Source organism: Desmodus rotundus, chromosome 9 (genome assembly GCF_022682495.2).
Source record: "Desmodus rotundus isolate HL8 chromosome 9, HLdesRot8A.1, whole genome shotgun sequence".
Classification (NCBI taxonomy): domain Eukaryota; kingdom Metazoa; phylum Chordata; class Mammalia; order Chiroptera; family Phyllostomidae; genus Desmodus; species Desmodus rotundus.
In genome coordinates, this window is record NC_071395.1 from 42,430,895 (window position 1) to 42,453,653 (window position 22,759).

The 22,759-nt window shown below is 51.6% G+C and overlaps 2 protein-coding genes and 1 long non-coding RNA gene across 5 annotated transcripts; 1 reads left to right on the top strand and 2 right to left on the bottom strand.

Annotated features, from left to right (window-relative positions):
* The first annotated feature begins 615 nt into the window (after positions 1-615).
* LOC139441136 (uncharacterized) lies at positions 616-2,312 on the top strand. The gene is made up of 2 exons (XR_011651558.1): positions 616-749; positions 1,815-2,312. It is a non-coding gene; the product is annotated as an uncharacterized lncRNA (long non-coding RNA).
* Positions 2,313-7,183: 4,871 nt separating this feature from the next.
* Positions 7,184-15,461, bottom strand: KEAP1 (kelch like ECH associated protein 1). Of its 3 annotated transcripts, none has more exons than XM_024557018.3 (6): positions 15,246-15,461; positions 12,920-13,605; positions 10,193-10,878; positions 8,548-8,753; positions 8,081-8,257; positions 7,184-7,920 (listed from the first exon to the last, which is right to left on the bottom strand). In XM_024557018.3, exons 2-6 carry the CDS (start codon positions 13,556-13,558, stop codon positions 7,754-7,756), a joined length of 1,875 nt encoding a protein of 624 aa, XP_024412786.1. In that variant the 5' UTR covers positions 13,559-13,605; positions 15,246-15,461; the 3' UTR covers positions 7,184-7,753. The 3 variants fall into 3 exon arrangements, with proteins under 3 accessions (XP_024412786.1, XP_045048451.1, XP_024412787.1); XM_045192516.3 differs by lacking the exon at positions 15,246-15,461 and adding an exon at positions 14,861-15,237; XM_024557019.4 differs by lacking the exon at positions 15,246-15,461 and adding an exon at positions 13,908-15,237.
* A 3,204-nt stretch (positions 15,462-18,665) lies between these two features.
* S1PR5 (sphingosine-1-phosphate receptor 5) lies at positions 18,666-22,229 on the bottom strand. Its single transcript, XM_024556974.3, has 2 exons — positions 22,150-22,229; positions 18,666-20,776 (listed from the first exon to the last, which is right to left on the bottom strand). Exon 2 carries the CDS (start codon positions 20,756-20,758, stop codon positions 19,571-19,573), a length of 1,188 nt encoding a protein of 395 aa, XP_024412742.1. The 5' UTR covers positions 20,759-20,776; positions 22,150-22,229; the 3' UTR covers positions 18,666-19,570.
* Between the last annotated feature and the right edge of the window lie 530 nt (positions 22,230-22,759).

Genomic DNA, 22,759 nt, shown 5'->3' on the forward strand with positions numbered 1-22,759 from the left:
CTGGGTTCTAGCTCTGACTCTGCCAGTTATTGATTGGGTTAGTCTGAGCAGGTTACTTACCGGCTCCGTACCTCAGTTTCCCTCATAAAATGCAAATATATACTAGCTACGGTTTATCAGGTGACTACCATGTGCCAGGAACTTAATTCTCACAAGAGCCTATCAAGTAGATACTATTATTATAAAATGGGTTATAGACCTTCCCTAAGATTCCTGCCTGCAAGAGATAAAAGCCTCAAGACAAAGAACCCAGCACTATTCCCTTTCCTTTCTTCTCCCCTCTCCCACCTGTTTCTTCACAAGCACGAGTTTCCTAAACTCTAAGGCAATGGGCAGCTGGCAGCCTGCCCCAGGCTAATCCCCTGAACCTGTGTCCAAAGTCCCCTTTTTCTCTGACCTCCCGGTGAGCTAAGACAGCCCAGCCTAGGCTCTTCTGTTGCTTCTTTTTTCTATGCTAAGTCCTTCCTTGTTTTACTGTCCTCGGCTCTAATAAATGTATCCTCATAGGCAAAAATAAAAATGGGTCATAGACATCGTTTGCCAACATATGGGAGCTGGAGGCTCCAGCGCCTCTAAAGTAATGCGGGGGAACTACCGCAGGACCGACAAGATGCGCAGGCGCAGACCGGGTAGGAGGCGTGGCGAGGACAGGAGGGAGGTTTTTCCCATCACTGTGATTGGTGGGCCTGTGAGGGGCGGCTGCTTCGCCTTTAAACCCGAGGACTCCGGAGGAAGACCTCTGACCGGAGGTGAGACTACTCGGGAAGTCGAGGTTACCTGATGTCACTCCCTTCCTGAGAGTGACCCCAGTGTCTTTCCCACTTTCTTAGGGGGACTTAACATCATCCGCTTTTCCTGAGAGTATCCTGACGCCATTCCCCTCTTCTTGAGGGTAACACCTGATGTCACCCCTTTTTCCTGAGGGTAATCCAGGAGACATCCACTTTTCCCAAGGAGGACCCAGCCTCCCCTCTCCCTCCTGAAGTGAACCCTAGCAGCATCTCTTCCTCCGAGAGTGGCGACAGCGTCGTCCCCACTTCCTTAGGGCACCCTGGTCTCGATTGCCCTTCCTGAGGGGACCCTGGTCTTAGTTCCCTTCTTGTGGGGCCCCAGCATCCTTCCTGAGGGAAATTCTGGCATCACCTCCTCTTCCTGAGGGGTCCCCTCCCTTGTCTTTATCTCTTCCTAAGTGGACCCCTGCTTATACCCGCTTCCTCAAGGGTCCCCAGTATCGTTTCTCCTTCCTGAGAAACAGCCTGACACTGTCCCCCACTTTCCTGATGGTTCCATATCATTTCTATCCCCACACCCTGAAAGGACCCATCACCCCCCTTTTCTCTGAGGGTATCACCTTCCTTCTTTCCAATTTGAGGTGCAGCCTGCATGGGCTTGAGTGGTTCCCATATATATGAGAAGTCCCAGAGCCCCGTCTTGCACTCCCCTTCCCAAGTTGGGAAAAGTAAGGCTCAGATCACCCCCAAAGTGTTGGCAGGTTGGGAGCTGGGGTCAGGAGTGACACTAGCTGATAAAGGAACTCATATGTTACGTGAGAAATCATTTAAGGAACTGGGGCTGTTTCTCCTAAAATGAAAGCTACAGGAAGGAAGCTGCCTTAAAATATTTATCAAGTATTCTCACAGTTTTTGACATTAGGTACTTATTGAGTGATTGGAAATGTGTGGAACAGTCACCTGGAACAGGAGTTACTTCGTTCTATGAAGTCTTAAGAGATCTGATAGTAACAGAGGGAGGTCAAAACGGCTTTTTCGTGTTGAACTGAAATCCTAATGACTGAGTGCTTTACTCCTGCACAGAGCTGGCGAGATCCACACCCTTGGAGAAGCATCTGGAAGATTTGGCCAGTTCCATTTGATCCTGAAAATGTTTCTTGTACATCCGTTGTGACCCAGAACTCATCTACTGAACATTGAACTATGTGTGAAGCTTATTGTGTGTCAGTAAATAAAATGGTGAACAAGACAGAAAATAGAAGAATAATTATGAGTACAAGGAGGACAAATGCATCACGACTTCTACAAGCTAGATTTTCTTCGAGCACTTGTCAGGCTTTCTGGATGTATGTTAATGATATGCAAATATCTGTCTACCTAGTTGGCTGTAGGCTGCTGGAGAGCAGAAACCATGTCTTCTGCTCCCAGCTGTCTTTACACTGTGCCTGCAATGTGACAGGCACTGAATTTGTTGTTCCGGCCCTAACTCTTCACTTGGCAAATCCCTAGAAACTGGGAGATGGCCAGGGAGGGTGAAATATGAAAAATAAGAGGCAGACAAAGCCCTAGAGATGAAAGAGACTGCACATGCAAAAGCTGAGACTTAAGAAAGGAGCATCAATTCCTTGGCTAATGCAATTAATCTTTCCTGATCCCAAGGCTGAGAGCAAGTGAAGGCAAAAAGGCATCCGAAGTCAGCGTCAGGCTGCTGTTTCAAATTTCCCACCAAAGTTGTCTAGATCAGCTGATTAAATCCCTGAGGGGCCTGGGATACATAGTCTGAAAAGTGTTCCTGGGTGCCCTGCTTAAATTGTGGCATAATAAAACCTAAGTTACAGCCCTGAGGTATGGATGTGGTGCTGAGTCTCACAGGAGGGAGAAGTCCTTTAAATAGGAAGCTTCCGGGATGCATTTGCAATTGTATTTGATTTATGAAAAATATAGTTTCCCAAAGAGTTCTGAAGAATGCTAATTTAAAAAATAAGAACAACTCAAGGTCAAGGGCATTGTACATTGTGGGATCCATCCAATCTTGTTCCTTTTCTAACTTTCTTTCTCTGGAAATAGTTCCGCTTTTCACACAGAGCCCACAAGAGGGTGCTGCTCTCCTTTTAGACCTAACTTTCTGTATCTGCCCTGAAGGTCACAGGGAGCTACAAAACCATCATGAAATAAGACAGGTGGGTTAGTGGAAGTACTGATTTTTCACCAGTGATGAAAGCAGTGATGAATTGAACGTAATGCAGGTAAAGGGTTCCGAGGACATTAATGCTCTCTTTATCAGTCTAACTTTAACAACTTTAATAAATCAGATTAATGTTAACATCTTAGGTTCCCACCTCATTCCTAGTCAACAATACTACATTTATTGTATTTTTACTGTTTTTGCCAGGTGCTAGGTACCAGTATTATCACCATTCAACAGATGAGGAAAGTGAGGCACAGAAAAGATTTGCACTAAGTGCTAGATATATATCTCAACCCTAAATCTGTTGACTATAATGTAGTGCTTTTTAAGAATTATTTCTTTTCTTAAATATTTTATTTATTTATTTTTAGAGAGAGGGGAAGAGAGGGAAAAAGAAGGAGAAAAACATCAATGTGTGGTTGCCTTTCACATGCCCCCTACTGGGGACCTGGCCCAAAACCCAGGTGTGTGCCGTGACTGGGAATTGAACCAGTGACCCTTTGGTTTATGTGCTCAATCCACTGAGCCATACTAGTCAGGGTTCTAATGTATTATTTTTTGTTTTCTTAAATTCTATCTTCTGCAGCCCTGGCTGGTGTGGCTCAGTGGATTGTATGCTGGCCTGTAAACCAAAGGGTCACTGGTTCGATTCCCAGTCAGGACACATGCCTGGATTGTAGGCTAGGTCCCCAGTGGGGGGTTCACGAGAGGCAACCACACACTGATGTTTCTCTCCTTCTCTCCCTCCCTTCCCCTCTCTCTAGAAATAAATTTTTTTAAATTCTATCTTCTGCATATTTCCACTAACATTTATATTTTAAAACCAGAATACACTCCCAAAGAAGAAGACATTCATTGATTCAATGGCACAATGTATTGTACAAGCAAGGGACTCTGTACATTCAGAACTACAGTGCCTTTCACTGAGCTGAAAGTTACATTAGACAACATTCAGTTCATTGAGAGGGGGAGTTACTTGCTCACCATCACCATGAGTCCATCCTGTCTTTCACTTTCATCTTCATTATCTCTTCCTATACTGGAATTTTCCCTAAGCATATAAATGTGATGTCTTCTGAACCTTACCAGCAGAACTCCAACCCCCCGCCATGAACTCTTTGTTCCTCTCTAGCTATCATTCGATCTTTCTCTGCCCCATGTAAACGTCTCAAAAGAGATGTTCCTCAGCTTCCTTCACTGACTCAGTGTTGTCTCCTTGGCAACAGTGCCTTTTCTAAGGAGGCACGGAATAAATATTTATCGAAAGAATTTATTGCTTTATACATACTGTTCTTCCAAAGTGGCTCTCAGTAAGGTTACCTCCAATCGCCAGATCCAGTGGGTATTTGAAGGTCTCTCTGTTTCTGAACCCCTTTGCATTTAATAGTGTTGTTCCTTAAAACATTTTGTGCTCAACATTTTCTCTACTTGGCTTCTAAGACACCATAGTTTTCTTTAGTCCTCCTCATAATTTTCTGCTGCTGTTATGTTTCTGTTAGGGTCTTTCTTACTCCTCATCTACTCCTTAAGTGTTGCTCAGATTTGCCTTTAACCCACTGTTCTTATCCTACATTATATGTCTCAAAGCGGCTTCCCTGAACAAATGGCATCGGCATCAACTGGGAACTTAGAAATTCAACTTTTTGGCACTCACCTACTGAATGATAGACCTCTGAAAAGTTCAACACCCATTTATGATTTTAAAAAACTATAGTAGGGAGCTTTCTGAACTTCCAGCAAAGTTTCCAGCAAAACTTAAGGCATAGCCTTGGCTGGAGTGGTTCAGCTGGTTGGAGCTTCATCCAATATACTGCAAGGTCACAGGTTGGATTCCCCGTCAGGGCACTTGTCTAGGTTGCGGGTTTGGTCCCCTGTCAGGGCATATAGGAGAGGCAACTGATCAATGTTTCTCACATCGATGTTTCTCTCCCTCTCTCTCTCCCTCCCTTCCGCTCTCTCTAAAATCAATGAGCATGTCCTCAGAGGAGGATATTAAAAAAAAAAAACTTATGGCATATATAGCAGAAAATCTTTTGGCAAACATCAGATTTAATGGTGTAGTCGCCTTATTGTTAGGAATAAGACAACTATACCCACTATTTCCACTACTAATCAACACTGTACAGAAGGTCTTGGCTAATAGTAAGACCAAAAAAAGAAATGAGTGGGTAGCTACTGGAAAATGACATTACACTATCACTACTTGCATATGATTTGGTTATCTGCTGAAAAATAAAACTAGTAGAATTAATAAGGGGATTCAGCAAAGAGGCGAGTGGAAATCAACATATCTATGTCAACAACTTCCATATGTATGAGAAATACCAACTTAAAGGATCCCAGAGTAAAGATCCCATTGACAATACTAACGAGACCTTATACAATTCCCATGAATAAACACATTGCAAGCCCTTTGTGGAGAACTTAATAAAGTTTCCGGAGGATGGCAGAGAAGACTCCACTAAATACACAGATATACTAAGTTCATGAATGGAGAGATCTAATATTGCAAAAATATTATCTCCCCAACTAAGTAATTTTAATGCAATTTAATCGAAATTTCAATTTTTCACAGAATTTCGTTTTTCATAGGGAGTAATAAATATGCAATAATAGCCCACACTCTTTCTTTTTAAAGAAGGAAAAATGGAGTGGGCAGGGGACTTGCTCTACCTACTTGCCCAGGAGGTGTCTAAGTACAAGTTTTGCAGATAAGAAACTTCACCTGATTGCTGATACCTAAAAAGCTTTACTAAATCAGCTAAATCTGAGCTCAAGACCAAGGATCCAGCCTCTCTGAAAGGAAACTCAAATCTGGGGTAGGTGACGTAGCTTCTAAAAACTGCATTACATGTAAATCCCCTGTCTCTAGATTAGATCAGTTTCCGGAACTTTCACTGCTGTACACAGTGACCACACGGGACCTCCCTCATATCCATTCTCACAAACACAGTGGTACAGCGTGTTGTTACTGAGGATGGCTGCTTTGGTGTACCCTGCAGGTTGAATCTGAACTCCACCACTTAGTGCATGTGACCTTGGGCAAGTCACTTCTGTGAACCACCATTTCTCACCTGTAAAGAAGTCAGACTTATGCTTCCTAACTGAGAGCACTATTGAGGACCAAATAATGAGCCAAAACACTTTATAAATGCTAAAAGTTTACCCAGGTATCAAGTTTCCAATCCTTAGTCCTCCACATCCATTCAATGCAGCCAACATAGATTTATTTCCTCGTTCCATAAAAACCCTAGACCAGGACCAGAGAACTGGGCACAACTAAGGTAGCCTTCAGAGGAACTGAGTGAGTGAAGCTGCAGAGATGGGAGGTACCAGGTTTTCCTTGGAAGGGAAGAAATCAATGTTTCCTCTCTAATTACCTAGAGCAACCTGTGAATTCCCCAACACAGGCATACCTCATTTTATTCTGCTTCCCTTTATTGCACTTTGCTGGTATTGCATTTTTTTTTTTATTATTGACTGACTGCTTTTAGAGAGAGGGGGAGAGAAAAGGGAAGAGAGAAACATGGATGCAAGAGAGAAGCATTGATCAGTTGCCTCCCGTACATGCCTGGACTGGGGATTGAACCCACCACATTTTGGTTATGGGTCAACGCTTCAACTGAGTCACACTGGCCAGGACTGGTGTTTCATTTTTTACAAATTGAAGGCAAGATCCTCCACCAGCAAACGGTTGTGACTCACTTTATTCTGGTGGTCTGGAACCAAACCCACATCTCTGAGGTGTACTTGTAATCAAGACCGTATTTTATTTTTCCTTTCTTCACCCCACATACTGCCTTCACACATACTGTTCAGAAGAGACCAGGCTATTGAGCCCTTTGCTAGGTAGCTCAGAGCCCTTTGTCTAAGAAAACTCCCAAGAACCTCTTTGTCCTTTTTAATTACCAGGCACTTCAATAAGAGAAAAGGCTCAGTCTGTTACTGAAGTGCACTACAATGAGCAGATAAATTTTCACCACATCTGGAAAGTATGTTGGGGATGGCTTGCCTTAAAGTATAAACTGTGCACACATATGAAATTAATCTCTCGGAGCCCTGGGAGATGTGTCAGGAGTTAGGTCATTGTCTTCAAAGCAGCCCAAAGTGACAAAGTGAGCCCTGTATGCCTTGCCTATGGGGAGTAAGACGCCCTACAGATGAGAGGCAATGAGCAGAGATAGCTGGTTTCACATCAAAGACTTGAGTGCATTTCAGGAGAAGAGTCTTTTCTGTCCCTGGGTTTGAGATCTCAAGCTGAGAGTCCAGGTAGAAGACACTAGTTAGTTTGTTCTTTATTCTCATTGGAAAGTTACAGGGTTACTTAACAAAATGACTGTCCAGGACAAAGATATCCAGTGGTCTATGTACAGGCCCATCCCGGGGTCCGCACCTCTTGAAGGGTCTCACCCCCGAGGCCTCAGTTGGCTCCTTCCCAGGCCTCTAGGAACCAATCACAAAGCCACAGGGAACAAAACCCAGCCTGACCTCAATACCTGCTTTCACCCCTAAGGGAGGTGGCAGCTGCTGCTGTGGAAGCCAGGCCTAGTCCTGGGGGAGTGGGTGTGGGGTTTTCCCTCCCGGGAGCCCACCCTTCTAGCAACCTCTTCCAGGCACTCTCTTGGACATTCCTGGGACTATTCTGATGGGCTCATGGGTTCCCACTCTGGTCTTCTTTTCTTTCAAGCAGTCATTTTAACACTGAGGCATTCCAGCCTCACATCCTGGAGGGCAAGCATTTGCTCTGTCGCTTTTCTTTTGTCCCCGTTTTTGTACAAAAACAACAATACTCTTCTTGATGGGACAATTTTTTGCTCAAGAAAACCAAAATGGCTCAACAGGTACAGTTCTGCTGGTCAATCTGCTTCCGGCAGGGCTCCATGGTAACAGCGACGCCCACACCACTCCGGCCAGATGTCATGCAGGTCACCTCACTCCAGGTGTCGGTGTCAGGGTCGTAACACTCCACACTGTCCAGGAACGTGTGGCCATCGTAGCCTCCTGCAGGGAGAGCAGAGGGGAGGGTCAAGGCCTCCAAGGGCAGGGGAAAGAAAGAGGAGAAAGAAACCACGAGGAGCCCTCCTACAGTGATTTAAGCCCACCTCCCAAAGATGAGGCTAATTAGTCTTCTCCACCCAGGGCCCTACCCCCAGGGCCTCACCAAGAACGTAGATTCTCCCCTGGTGCACAGTGATCCCCAGGGCACTTCGCCGATGCTTCATGGGAGCCACGAAAGCCCACGTCTCCGTCTCCACGTTGTAGCGCTCCACACTGTTCAGCTGGTCCTGACCGTCGTAGCCCCCCGCGGCATAGATACAGTTGTGCAGGACACAGACTCCTAAACCACGCCACAGAGAGGGTGACTCTGGGACCCGGCCGGAGGGCCCCGCCACCACCTTCTTGGGGGATCCTCCCCTCCTCCCTCTCCCAAAGGACCCTTCAGAAACAAAGCCAGGCAAGAGGAGCTTGAATTCTTTCAGAATCTAGCTCTCCTGTGTGTGCCACAGGGTTATTCAAGGTGGGAACAAGAGGCCTCACCCAGGCCTGGCCACATTTCACTCTCAGGGCTGGGAGGCTCCTCCTCCACGGTCCCCTGCCCACGGTCCCCTGCCCTCGGCCCCCACTCACCTGCCCCACTTCGGATGGTGTTCATGGGGGTGATCATTCGCCACTCATCTCTCTCTGGGTAGTAACACTCGGCTGAGTTGAGGCGGTTCGTCCCGTCAAAGCCCCCAACGGCATAGAGCAGCCGGTTGAGAACAGCCACTCCCACCCCAATCCTTCGGGTCAGCATTGGGGCCACCAAGTGCCACTCATCCCGCTCTGGCTCATACCTGCAAGGGCATAATAATGATGACAACAGCAATCACAGCTGACCCTCAAGGAACACTTACTAAGGCCCACTATTCTGCTAGCTCTTTGTGTACTAGCTCTTTAATTCTCACAATTGTTCTCCAAGGCACAAGTCATCAGCAGCTCCATTTTCAGATAAGGAAACTGAGGTTCACAGCAGTCACGTGCTCAAGGTCACACATGCGCATCTGTTATACCCTGATGGCTTCAGCAAAGCACTGCCAGGCCCTGTGCTGAGCCTTATGTGTGTTACCTCACCAATGCCCCAGGCTGCAGGGGCAAGGGGGTCCTCATTATTGTCCTCCCCTCTTCAAAAAGAGTAAGATAAGCCCTGGCTGGTGTGGTTTAGTGGGTTGAGCACCAGCCTGCAAAGCATAGATTGCCAGTTCAATTCCCAGTCAGGGCACATGCCTAGGTTGAGGGCCAGGCCCCCAGCTGAGGATGTGCAAGAGGCAACCACACATTGATGTCTCTCTTCCTCTCTTTCTCCCTCCCTTTCTCTGAAAATAAATAAATAAAATCTTAAAAACAAAACAAAACAGTAAGATGAAGGCAGAGGGGTGAAGTGGTACATCAGGGACACCAAAGAAGCAGTGCAGCTGGGGTCTGACCCAGCTCTCTCAGACACCAGAACCTCAATTCTAACAACTAGGCTACCTCCCAGGATGGTTTTTCTCAGAGTGTGATCTCAGAGCTTGGTCTGGGCAATTCCGGCTCATGCCTTTGCTCCTGGAGTAATTAACAGTGTCCCTTTCTTTCTCAAAAGCAGTCTGTTAAGGGCGATGCATCATCCCATCGCCCTATTCAGACCACATGCATTAGAAATCTCTGGGGTATTTGTTTAAAATTCCCAGTCCCCAGCCTAAACCCACCCACCAATGCCATCTCTGCACCTCCAGCAGTGGCCTGGGGAGTTTGTTTCAGCCAGTTCTCCAGGTGAGAACTATATCCTGGATCACACTTCTGGAAGAAGAGAAAGCAGAGTGGTAAGCTACGCCAAAGTCAAAAGCCCAAAATGCTTGGCCTCTAATCATAGGGCCCCTATGCACAGCTGTGCAGACTGTGCACTGCACCAGGGCACCACATCCAGGGGGGCCCTTTCCACATACCAGGCCTCATACATCTGTTCGAACAAAATTAGCATGTTACACCAATTTCAAACTGATGGAACTTTTTCCAAGTTTGCACGAAGAAGCTGTATGGTTTTATGATGGCCTTATAAGCAGTTCCCAGGCCCAGACACATCATCACACCACCCTAAACAGCCCAACAGTTTAGCTTTAACTTGAGGCTTCTACTCCCTAAAAGCAGGTAGCAGAGATAGGCACTCAACAATAGGGGGAATCCCCAAATGCCAATGGCTGGGGACCTGTTAACTGCAGGACCCTCTGAGCCCACCCCTTCTGGCCCTGCTACTCACCTCTCCACACTGTTGTGGTGGATACAGCCATGGGAGCCACCAACAGCATAGATGTGCCCATCGATGACCCCAACCCCGATTCGGTTGCGTGGCACACTCATGGGAGCACAGGGCGACCACTGGTTGGTCATGGGGTTGTAGCAGTCCAGAGCATTAGAGTCGGTGTTGCCATCGGGCGAGTTGTTTCGGCCGCCCACGGCATACAGCAGCCCTCCCACCACACAGCCTGCCAGGCCACTGCGAGGCACTTGCAGGTCTGCAAGCCGGAGCCATGTGCCATCACTGGGGTTGTAGGCCTCCAGGTAGCTGAGTGACTGGCGGAAATAGCCACCAGCAGTGTAGATGAGCCGGCCCACCTTGGGTGCCCGGCAGGGCATCACCTGTGTGGGCTTGTGCAGGGTGAGCTCCTGGAAGATCTTGACCAGGTAGTCCTTGCAGCGGGAGTCTGACTGCAAGATCTCACACTTCTGCAGCTGCATCTGCAGGAAGTGGGGTGTGAGCGAGTGGCAGCGCACAGCCCGCAGCAGCGCCTGAATGTAGAAGCGTCGCTGCTCGCAGTCGTACTTGACCCAGTTGATACAGGCATGGAAGACCTCAGACTCACAGCGCACATTCAGATCATCCCGGCTGATGAGGGTCACCAGCTGGCAGTGGGACAGGTTGAAGAACTCCTCTTGCTTGGCCACCTGCAGAGGGTGTTAGTGTGACAGGCTGACTTCTGCGTCTCCCCCCCAAGTCTCAATTGGCAGTATGACCTTGGACAAGTCACAAAATGTGCCTCTGACAATCTCAGTTTCCTCATCTGTAAAATGGGAATTTGAATGGTATGAACCTCTTTGGTTGTGAGGATTAAATGAGTTAATACTATGTGCCAGGCATGGAGTACATAAGTACTATGGTAAACACACAATATACCAGTGCCTTTTTGCATAATTTTTTGTAAGACATTACCTTTTATGCCCTGGCGGGTATGGCTCAGTGGATTGAGTGCCAGCCTGTGAACCCAAAGGTTACCGGTTCAATTCCCTGTCAGGGCACATGCCTGGGTTGTGGGCCAGGTCCCCAGTTGGGGGAGTGTAAGAGGCAACCGACTGATGGTTCTCTCACACATCAGTGTTTCTCTCCTTCTCTTTCTCTATCCCTCCCCCTCTCTCTAAAAAAGTAAATGAAATACTTTTTCAAAAAAGAACATTACCACATTACCTTTTTGTTTAATGAAATTATTTTTTCAAAAGGGTAGAATGACTAAAAAGGAATAGCAATAGAATAGTCTAGAAAGAGCCCTGGATGGTGTAGCTCGGTGGATCACGCACTGGACAGCAAAGCTAAGGGTCACCAGTTCAATTCCCAATCAGGGAACATGCCTGGGTTGTGGGCCAGGTTCCCAGTGAGGGGGCATGTGAGCGGCAACCACACATTGATGTTTCTCTTCCTCTTTCTCCCTCCCTTCCCCTCTGACTAAAAATAAGTAAATAAAAAAACTTTTTTAAAAAGAATAGTCTAGAAAGAAAAAGTGCAGGCTCTGGCCCTGACTGCTGTGGCTCAGTGGGTTGGGCATCGTCCTGCAAACCAAAAGGTGGCCAGTTCCGTTCCTGGTCAAGGCACATGCCTGGGTTTTGGGACAGGTCACCAGTTGGGGGTATGTGATAGGTAACAGATGGATGTTTCTTCTCTCACATCAATGTTTCTCACCCTTTCTTTCTCTCTCCCTTTCCCTCTGTCTAAAAATAAATAAAATCTTTTTTTAAAAAGGTGCAGGTTCTGAAGAAAGCAGCCTGAGTTGTAATTTTGGCTCACTACGTTCTAACTGGATGACTTGGGGCAAATATCTGAAATGTTCCGTGCCTTTGTTTTCCTCCTCTGTAAAGGGGATTATATTAGTAGCTCAATGGGGCTACTAGGAGGGCACACAGGGCCCTGGGCAAATCTTTCCTGTCAGGCACTGGTTTATATAAATAGACCCCACATCAGTGGGTCATCACTGTTCTGATGCCCCAAGCCCACGCAATCCCTTCAAACAAACATTGCGCAGGCCTGTGGAAGATCGCTACTTGCAGACCACCTTTCTGGAAGCCATTAGTTCTAATGCCAGAGTTCCTTGGGACAACTGGTCAATCCCACATGTGGTAGAGAGGGAAGAAGAGAAATGGCGACCAGCCACTGAAGGAGGATTTTTAAATACTTCCAGGAAGGCCCTCCAAAGCATACTGCCCTCTGAATTAGGAAGATTCAGTGACTTAAAGATGGAAATCACTTAGAACAGAGGCTGGCCCACAGCAAAGGCTCAACAAGCACTCATTATTTCTTCTATTCACAACTTCCTCCACCTACAAACGAAAATGAAACCAAGAACATAGGATGACACGGATCACAGAAAACACATCTAAGGGTCCCACCTGCAGTTGGCAGCATGTCATGGGTGTTCAGTGAATACTGCTGACTGCCTGAAGTGCTGGGCCCTGCTCTGCACCCCCAGGGTCGAGCTGCTGTCATGTCTACTGCACCCTGTCCCCAACCTGGACCCCAGGGAGACCGGGTAGCCATGAAGGTCTCACTTGCCTCAGCTGGCTTCCTAGTCAGTCACCCTAGATGTGTAGACTAGAAGCTCAGAGCTGCACTTTTCTCCAACCCCTTGCCTTCACCCTTCATAACTCAAGGGAGATGATGATGACTACCCATGGTCCTTGGTCCTTAGATACCACCCTCAAGTCCCCTCCCTCAACTCACCTCCCCGAAGTGCATGTAGATGTACTCGCGGGCACGCTGGTGCAGCTCAGCGCAGCCAATCTGCTCAGCGAAGTTGGCGATGCCGATGGCATTGCTGGGGTCCAGCTGCTGCACCAGGAAGTCGCTGCAGGCACGGACGACGCTGTCGATCTGGTACATGACAGCACCGTTCATGACATGGAGCACACACTTCTCGCCCATGGAGATGGAGGCTGTGTAGGCGAACTCAATGAGACGCTCCATGACCTTGGGGTGGATACCCTCGATGGACACCACCTCCATGCCCTGTTCCCGTAGCCCATTGGTGAACATGGCCTTGAAGACAGGGCTGGATGAGGCCAGAACCACCTTGTGGGCCATGAACTGCGCAGCCGGCGCGTCCTGGTACTTGACCTGCAGCGTGACATCGCACAGCTGCTGGCTGAGCCGCAGCTCATTCATGATTCCAAAGGCCTGCTTGGTGTGGTCCTCCAGCGTGTAGCTGAAGGTGCGGTTGCCATGCTGGGAGGGGGTCACCTCTGCCTTGCACTCGGTGGAGGCGTACATCACTGTGTCCCCTGCACCCTCAGGGCGCTGTGACCTCAGGGGCAGGAATCGGGTGCGGGCCCCAGCCCCGCTAGGCCTGGGTTCCGGCTGCATGGGGTTCCAGGTGACAAGGGACAACACCACCACTGACACTCAGAGGCCTAGAGGAGGGAGAGCACAGGGCTGGGGGCAGGGCCTGGGTCCAGGCCTCCTTTTTAAACATAAAGTGACTCCTAGACCAATTTTCCTTGCCAAGCCCAGGTGAAGCACTGTCCATTTGTGCTTCTAAATGTCCCATAGCCTCACTAACCCAAGGATCCACCTTACAACATGTCAGATGATGTCCCTGCCCTGCTCAGAATTCCCACACAACCCCATTGAGCACAAAGAGTAAAACTGAACTCGTCAGTGACCTGCAAAGCCCTCCACAGTCAGCCTCCGTCCACCTCTTCCCTTTGCTCACTCTGTTCCGGCAGTTTGCCGCCCTTCTCTTCCTACAGCATGTCCAGCTCACTCTTTCAAGCACCGCACCAACACATACTGAGCAGCTGCTATGTGCCAGGTACTGTTCTAGACACCGGGGCCACAGCAGCAACCAAGACAGATACAAACTGTGCTGGAACTGACAGCTGGGGAGGGAATGGCCTAAAATAAAATAAATAAGACTTGAGAAGAAATTGGAGTCACGAAGAAAATGACAACAGCACTGTGACAGAGTGACTTGGGAAGTTACTTTAAATCCCATATTCCAGGCCTCAGCTGGATCTGAGACAAGAAGGATGAACATATGAAAGGGACTGGGGTGGGAGTTCGTTTTCCAGGCAGAGGGAATAGAAAGTGAAAAGGCTCAAAGGCAGAATGAGAGAATCTGGAGAATCAGGGAGGAGTGTCATGAGAATGATTACAGACGAGAGGGTTTTCCATGAAACCTGTGGAGTCTGGAAAGTCTGGGCATGAGTTCTGTTTCAAAGGTCCTGCTGGAAAAAGATGGGGAACCTGTAAGAGGGTCCCCAGGTTTTCCATCTTTCTTTCTGGGGCTCAGCTAGGAGTCACAGCCTGGTTTTATTTCCATCACGGCACTTGCCGGGAACCAAAATGAGCTTCTTTGCTTGCTTGTTGAGGGGTGACCTGTCCCTCTAACCCTCGGCCCCCGCACTTCAGAGAGCGTGAGCCGTGTCTAGGTCAGGGTTGTATTCTCCCCTCTCACGTGCCTCCCCCACGTCCTGCCTGGGACCTAGCACTGCGCAGGGGTCAGTAAGCTGTGGCTGGCTGACTGCTCGCTCCACTGTGCCTACCACAGCACCCTCCTCCACCGGGCCCAGGGCACCGCTTGGCCACGGCTGCCCGGCCAAGGCCCAGGGCCTGTCTCTTGGACTTTGGCCAGTCAACGGTGCCCCCTGGGTTCTGGACACTCACAAAGCGCTAGGTGGGGGACTGCGCATGCCCCGTCTGAGCCGCCACCAAGGCCTGGAGAAGGGAGGAAGTGACCCCACCGCGGCCTCTCGACTGCCAACCCCAGGACACAGATCAAGACCCCCAACGCCCCGGGGTCCCCGGGCCTCTGTCTGAACCGCGCTCCTTGGGCCTCTCGTCCGACTCGCGTCGCTCCCGGGCCACCCCACGAGTCGCGCTGTCCAACAAAAGGATAGGACTCGAGCCGCGCACTCCTGGCCCTCCGCAGGGCCACAGGGATCCCCAGGCGACCGAGTCGGCCGGGCCGCGTCCGTCGATCCCACGGCACGGCCGCAGGAGCGCCCCAGGTCCGCCGTGCCCGCAGCCTGGGCGCAGGCCGCTCACTCACCCCGCCATGGCCGCGCTCGGGCTCCGCCTCCGTTGCCCAGGCCCGGGCTCCTCCATCGCTGCGCGCGGGGGGAGGCACGGAGTGCGCGCGGTCACCATGACTAAGCAGAGCCCCGCGCCGGCTGTGTCAGAATAAAAGTCCCCGCGGACCCGGGCCTCCCGCGGCTGTATTGGCAGTAGGGCCGCTTCCCGCTCCCCCGCCCCGCCGCTGTCGCCAAGCTGCACAACCCGCGCGGCGGTCAAAGCGTCTGTCTTCGCAGCCGGGCAGGGTCAGGGATCTCAGCCCTTAGCACACCAAGCCGCGTGGTCAGCGCCTCGGAAATTAGAGCCTCCGGTTCGAGGTCCGGTGCACCCCTGCCAGCACCTGTCATCGATGGACACCCCTCCGCGTCGCGCGCCCACCTCAGCGCCCGTGTTGCCTAGCTAGCTCCCGCTGCAGGGCAGAGATGCCCGGGACTGGGCAGCGGCTCCGGGCACTGTGGCGACACCCGACCGCCGAGGCGGGGGACGGCTCTCGCGTAACCTGCGCTGTCGGGGACCGCAGGCGCCTCCGCGGTCTGGGGAGTTCCGCGCCGAGTCGTCAGGGCCTGCGAGGTCGCGGCCGTCGGGTGGGGGGCAGCCTGGGGACGCCTGGGAAGGAGGCGGGAAGAGGGCTCGGCGGGGAAGGAGCTGAGATTCCCCGTCCTTGGGCGAGGATCTGGGCGTCGGACGAGGGCTCACAGCTAGGAGGGCTCGGCCCCGTTACCCCTTCACACCGTCCCTTCCATCCGCCTTATTTCGTCTTCTTAGCGCGAGGCTGCGCTCCATCACCTGCTCTTCGCCTTTCACGTTGGCCTCACGGTTCAGTGGCGGCAGGATCCTGCTAGAAGTATCTATCTAGCTGGGGTTCCTTTGTTTTTAGTTTTAGTTACCTCCAATCTAGAGGCTCGTGGAACTCCTCTGTGGAAGTTCAAACCCCGGCTCTGCCACCCTCGAGCTGTGTGCGGGTGGGCCTGTAACTTAACCTCTCTATGCTTTAGTTTCCTCCCACTGAATGAAATGATAGTTCTAGCATCTACCTGCTGGGAGCGCTAAATGTGAATGCTAGCGCCCAGCAGATGTTAACAATTGCTATTTTCATGGCAAGGGATGCTGATTGGCCATTTATGCTGTTTATGATATAAAGTTAACTTTTAAATAAATGGATTTAAGGGGTTTTTTTAAATATGGTACTAAGTGAATAATGGGAACCCTAGGCTGAACAGATGTTGGTCTAAGAAAGGACGCTGCCAGCCTCCAGAGTGAATTTGGAGGATTCCAAGCTCTTGCCCAGGGTCTGGAATTAAACCCACGGATGCCCTGTCTGGTGTGGCTCAGTGGATTGCGCACCGGCCTGTGAACCAAAGGACTGCCAGTTCGATTCCCAGTCAGGGCACATGCCTGCGTTGTGGGCCAGGTCTTTGGTTAGGGTGTGTGAGAGGCAGCCGGTTGATGTTTCTCTCCCTGTCTTTTCCACTCCGTTCCCATCTCTCTAAAAATAAACAAATAAAATCTTTTAAAAAAAAAAAAAAAAACCAAGTGGAGGATAGGATGAGGTCTCCCCTCCCCCTTTTCACCACCTTCTCAGTTGCAAGAGTCTACCGTTCTGGGCCACTCCAGAAAAGGGCGATACAGCACAGTCTTTGAATACAAGGAGTGGCCAAGGCTGTGGGGGAAACTCTCACCCTCCTCCAAATAACCTCTAATACCTCAGAATCAAACCTACAAGCCCTGTGGCCCAGCAGTGCCACCTGTAGAGACTTAGCCAAGGGACACTTGCACACAGGAGGAGTGTACATGTACATGAGATGTGTGCTGCAGCGCTGCGCATAAAGGCAAAGGGTTGGACCCAATTCACATATCCCTCCATAGGGCCCTAGTGCAGTAAGGGGTGGCACAGCCATGCTGGAAAATACTATGCAGTCAGTGAAAAGGAGCAAGACATTTATTGAATGAATATTTACCTCAATGTTTTAAAATGTTATTTTTAAAAAAGAAAGAAAGAACAAGTGCTATGGACTGAATTGATTAGGATTAGATGAGGTCACGAGGGTGGGGATCTCATAAGAGGGTTAATGCCCTTATGAGAAGAGACACCAGAGCCCTGGCCAGAGGGGGCAGTCGGTTGGAACATTGTCCCCACACACCAACGGGTCAGGGCACATACTTGGGTTGTTGGGCTCCGTCCCTGGTTGGGACACATACAGGAGGCAGCCCATAGATGTTTCTCTTTCTTTCTCCCCCTTGCTCTCTAAAATCAAGAAATGTATCCTCCAGTGAGGATTTAAAAAAAGAAGAGACACCAGGGAGCTTCTCGAATTCTCTACAACATGAGAGCACACATGTTGTAGAAGGTGATTATCCGCTGGCCAAGAGGAGAGTCCTCACCAGCACCCAACCATGCTGGCACCCTCACCTTGGGCTTTCAGCCTCCACCTGTGAGAAATAAATTTCTATTGTCTCAGCCACCCAGGCTATGGCAACCTGAGCAGACTGAGGCGGCCAGACAGTACAAAATCTGTAGTGGGCAACAGTTTCCAAGATATACTATTAAGTGAACGAAGCAAGATGCAGAGCAGAGCAGTGCTAAAATTGTGTAAAGAGGGAAGATATATTTACATTTTGGCTCATTTATTCACAGAATAGCTCTGGAAGTTTCCCAGGAATCCCCACAATGATCATGTCCAAAAAGGGTAACTAGTGCTTTTTGAATTTTGTGATATGTGAATAAGTTAATAAACCTACCATCACACGTCATTAACCAAACAAATAATGGGGTGAGCTTCACGATCCCCTGGAGGATTAAAGGAGCTTGGGGTTGGGGTCACCAGGCTGGGTAGGGAATTGGGTCCAGTCCTGGGACTGTCCTGGGGCCGTGACCCCAGGCTTGAGTGTGTTTGTGTTCCAAGAATTAGGTTGATTTCCCGTGCGTGTGACCTGTGGGGACAGCCTGAGGCTCCCAGGCTGGGTCAGCGCCCCCAAAACACACTGCTCTTTGCAGCTGTCTGCAGTTCCAATGTCTCCCGGCAGGGGGCGAGTCGCGGTCTGAACTCGAAATCCCCCTGCGCTGGCCCCACCTCAGAGGGGTCAGGAATGCGCCTGCGGACAGACAGGGACCGCGGCCAGCACGTCTGTAGCCTTTTATGGGCACAAACGAGGCCCTGGTATCGCCCCCAGACGAGAATGCAGACCCTCCGGAGGAGCCAGGCACCAGGCCTGCGCCCCTGCAGGCAACAGCCTGGGCGAGTGAATCCGGCTCAGGCACTGGGAGAAGGTACTCATTGCTCGGAGTTCCCTCACCTGTAGAGTGCAGGTGAGGAAGCCCACCGTACAAGGTTGCAGTGAAAGTAAAAGGTGTGTCTTGGGCCTACCACTGAGAGACGACTAGCCAGGCACAATAAGCTATAATTGTTCTTATTATAGTTTTATTTTTTTACGAAGGATCTGACACCACACTCAAAGAAATTTTGTTTCAGCTAAGAATTGGCTGAGTCTCCCAGAGTCAAATTGTAGGGTGTCCTGTCTTTGGTGTCCTTTCCTCTAAACTGGAGAGCTGTCCTTGACTCTTTTCTCACTCCCACACTCAATTCCTCAGTATTCCTGGTTCCAAAACTTGCCCAGAACCCACATGGCCTGAGTCACCGTTATTGGTCCCCTAGGCCAGTACGGTTACCTTCATCTTGTTCTAGCTACCACATTTACCTCAGAGAACTAGGAACAACTGCACCAAGTCAAGTCCTTTCTCTATCTGGAGCCCTCCATGGCTCCCACCTCAATTAGAGCAAAAATGAAGTCCTCCCCTGAGCTCACAAGGCCTTAAGTGATCTGCCCAGTCATCTCCCTGCCTTTGTTTCCTCCCACTCTTGCCTCCACCGCTGCTCCAGTCACACCTGGATCCTTGCTTTTCATGACACATTTCAGCCAAAGGTCCTTTGCACCTGCTCTTCCCTCATAGGACATGCTCTTGCCTCAGGTGTTCCCAGGACAATAATGTCTCAGTTCATATCACGCGTCACACCTCTGCGGAGAGGCCTCCTGCGACCACCATCGCATCACTGTGTTGTCACTGGAACAGCCTCCATTATTTCTTCACTCCGTTATCTCCTGTGTACCCACCAGCGTCAGTTCCACAAGGGCAGCGTTTTTTGTCTGTGTTCACTGTTGTGGGGTTTAGCGCCAGTAAAGTACGTCCCCTGCGCCTCTTCTGTCTACACCATCTTTGGCAAGTTTTCCTATAAATTCCATCACTTAAAAAGAAAAAGTCTGCAAAAACAGCTCTTAGGGAGAGAAATGGCAGGCGAGAGGGCGTCAGTCTGTGGCTGGTGCGGGTCCCAGGGTCCCAGCGGCTGTAGGTGCGCCGGTAGAGCCGCTAATGTCCAGCCCGTCCCGCTGGGGCGACGAACGCTCGGAGGGGCTAGAGCTGCCATCCAGGCCAGGGGGCAGCCAACGGTGCAGGCCGTCCGAAGCCTCAGCGGCGCTCCCGGATCGCCGGGAAGTTCCCGAGCCTCGGCCACAGGGGCGTCTGCCGCAGCAGACAAGGCACAGGAGCGCGTGGCGCAGGTCATGGTTGGTGAGCGTGTATATGATGGGGTTCAGAAGAGAGTTGGCCATGGCCAGGCCCAAGAAGGGGTCGGCCTGCAGGAGCACCGGGCAGGCGCGCGCCGGGCAAGCCACGTCCAGCAAGAGCAGCAGGAAAAGGGGGCCCCAACACGCCACAAAGGCCAGGAGCACTATGCTGACAGTGCGCAACAGAGCCAGCGAGCGCGGCGTACGGCGCGCCCGCCTCGAGGAGCCCCCAACAGCTCCTGGGCGCGCCCGCAGGCGCCGCGTGTTGGCGCGCACCTGGCAGTAGATGTGCGCATACAGCGCACAGATGGCAGCCAGAATGCCGAGGAAAGCGAGAACGCAGAAGAGCACGTAGGCCTTGGCGTAGAGTGGTAGGACGGTGGAGCAGGAGTCCAGGTGGCCCAGGCAATTCCAGCCCAACGCGGGCAGTAGCCCGAGGAGCAGCGACACGCCCCAGGCTGTGGCCGCCAGTGCCAACGTGCGCCCGCGACGTGAGGTGGGCGCCGGTCCCCGGCGCGCCATGGTGAGGCGGCGCTCCAGCGCGATGGCCAGGAGACTCAGCACGGACGCTGATAGCGCCACAAAGACGCCACCTTCTCGCACGAACCAGAGCGTGGGCGACAGGCGCAGCGTGAGCGGCCCTGACAGCAGGATGTTGGCAGCGTAAGCAGCGCCAGCCAGTAGGTCCGATAAGGTGAGGCTGCCCAGGAGCAGGAACATGGGGGCATGGAAGCGCTGGTGGCGTCCGAGCACGAACAGCACGGCCACGTTCTCCAGCACGATGAGCGCGCACACGGCCAGGCACACGACAGCGTCGGCGCGCAGCCCAGCGCCGGGCTGGTAGCGGGCACCGCGGAGCTTGCCGGTATAGTTGTAGTGCAGGACGATGACCTCGCTCACTGGCGCAGGCCGCAGCAGTCCCGTCTCCATGGGCCACCTGCCCCAAGGCTGCGGAGAGGCCCATGCAATGTCAGGCTGGGCGCATACCACCCTCGCGGCCTGCGGAGGCAGGCACGGACCCCGCAGCCCTGGGAAAGGGGCCCTAACCCCCTCTTTTCCACCCCACAGGTACCCTGGGGAGCAGGAGGGGTTTCGGGGTGGGAAGGGTCTGGCCACGGGGACAGGGTGACACAGTCCCATAGTCCCTGAGGATGTTCATGGCTAACACACAAGCTGGGATATTCAGAAGCACACAGTCAACATAAACAGACAGAATGCACAGAAATACAGCCGCACGCAGAAAGGGACGTATCGATGATACATATAAATACAATCATACATCCACAAGGACGCGTAAACACAGTCACAAACTAGGCCAAAAATACTGTCAGACCCCACCAGGAAAACACGAAAATATATTCACCCATGGACAAAGCAACACTAATTCAGTCACATGCAGACAGGATCTCACACCCAGTGGCAAAGACCACAATTTCACAACCTCCACCCACACCCAACCTCACAATCTGCATGTCTTTCTGCATACGGGGCTTTTTCCTGCTCAGACCCCTTCACCCACTGCAAAACCCCGTGAGAAGGCTGAGCCTGTCTGCCCATTTCCCAGAAGCAGAGCCCGAAGGCAACAGACAAGATCCACATCGCAAGGACAGACTCTTGCAAAGAGACATGTCATTAAAGTATAATAACACTTCCCTTGCGACTTCACCCTTTAATCCCCTGGGTGACTCTCCTCGTAGTCCCCCTTTACAGATGAGGAAACTGAGGCTGAAAATAATTACCTCGCAGAGAAGCAGGCACAAAGGTTTTTATGTTCCCACACGAGCACGGCCATGCAGAAAGAGTTGCACAATCGCACAGGTCCCACTTAAGAGATGAGAAAACTAAGGCTTGGGGAGGGGAATGGACTTATTTGGGCTTGGCAGGAGCAAATGCATGCCAGACAGCTTCAGTTGCACGCAGGGAACCAGGTGCAAACACACTCACAGAGTCAGGGAGTCTGCCACGCTGGGGGAAGGGGTGTCAAGTACAGGCAGACAGGGGCTGCACTCAGCCAGATGGGGACTCTGCACACAGGCTCACAGCCTCTGCACCTCCTGCCTGGTCTTGGCTGGCCTGGCCGCAGTACTCAGCCAAACTTGCAGTGGAGTGGCCTGGATAGGGTGAGGGCCTGAGGATTCCAGGCACTCCCACCCTCAGCCCACACCAGCATCCAGCTGGGGAGTCCCTGGCTTTGCCCTCCCTAGAGGCCTCTGGAAAAGGCCTGGGAACCCCAAGCAAGGGGATCCAGGTAGTGGACAGGGCAAACTTTCTAAGGCAGACCGAGCCCCACGCGCCCCAAGGACCCAGTGCTGTACACTCACCCTGGTCTGGTGCCCCACGCAGTGGCGCAGCCTGGAGCCCAGAGATCAGATGCGGCTCTAGGGGCTGGACTGGAGCTGGGAGGCAGGGCTTGGAGGGTGGGGGTGGGGGCGGGTCCCCAAAGCTGAGCTCCTGCAGTCGCCAGCAATTGCCCCGCCTCTTGGGCTGGGGCACCCAGGCCGTGCTGCCAGCCTGTGCCACCCGCCGCGGCACCGGAGCACGACCCGGTGGCGACTGGCACCGGGGAGCCCTCGGCTGCCCCCTCCGGAACTGGGCTGCCCTCTCAGGGATGCTCCATCGGGGTGGGAGGACCCGGAGACCCTGGAAGGGGAGGAGGGTTCTTAGTTGGGGCGGCTGCATCCCGAGCTTCTGCTCCCAAACCCCCAGCAGAGGGATCCCATCTGTTCTTGGGTTTCTGGGCACTGACCCCTTTCACTTTCTGCTTACCTTCAACTGACCCTCCTGGGCTGCAACACAAGGATGCCGGGTGGGCAGAGGGAACACAGCAAGACGGGGTAGGAAGGGTCTTATGCAGGGGCAGCCGGGGCTTGAGTCCCCTCCCCGCAGCGGATAGGCCCCGGCCTATCCTGATATCCCAACTCCCACGATGGG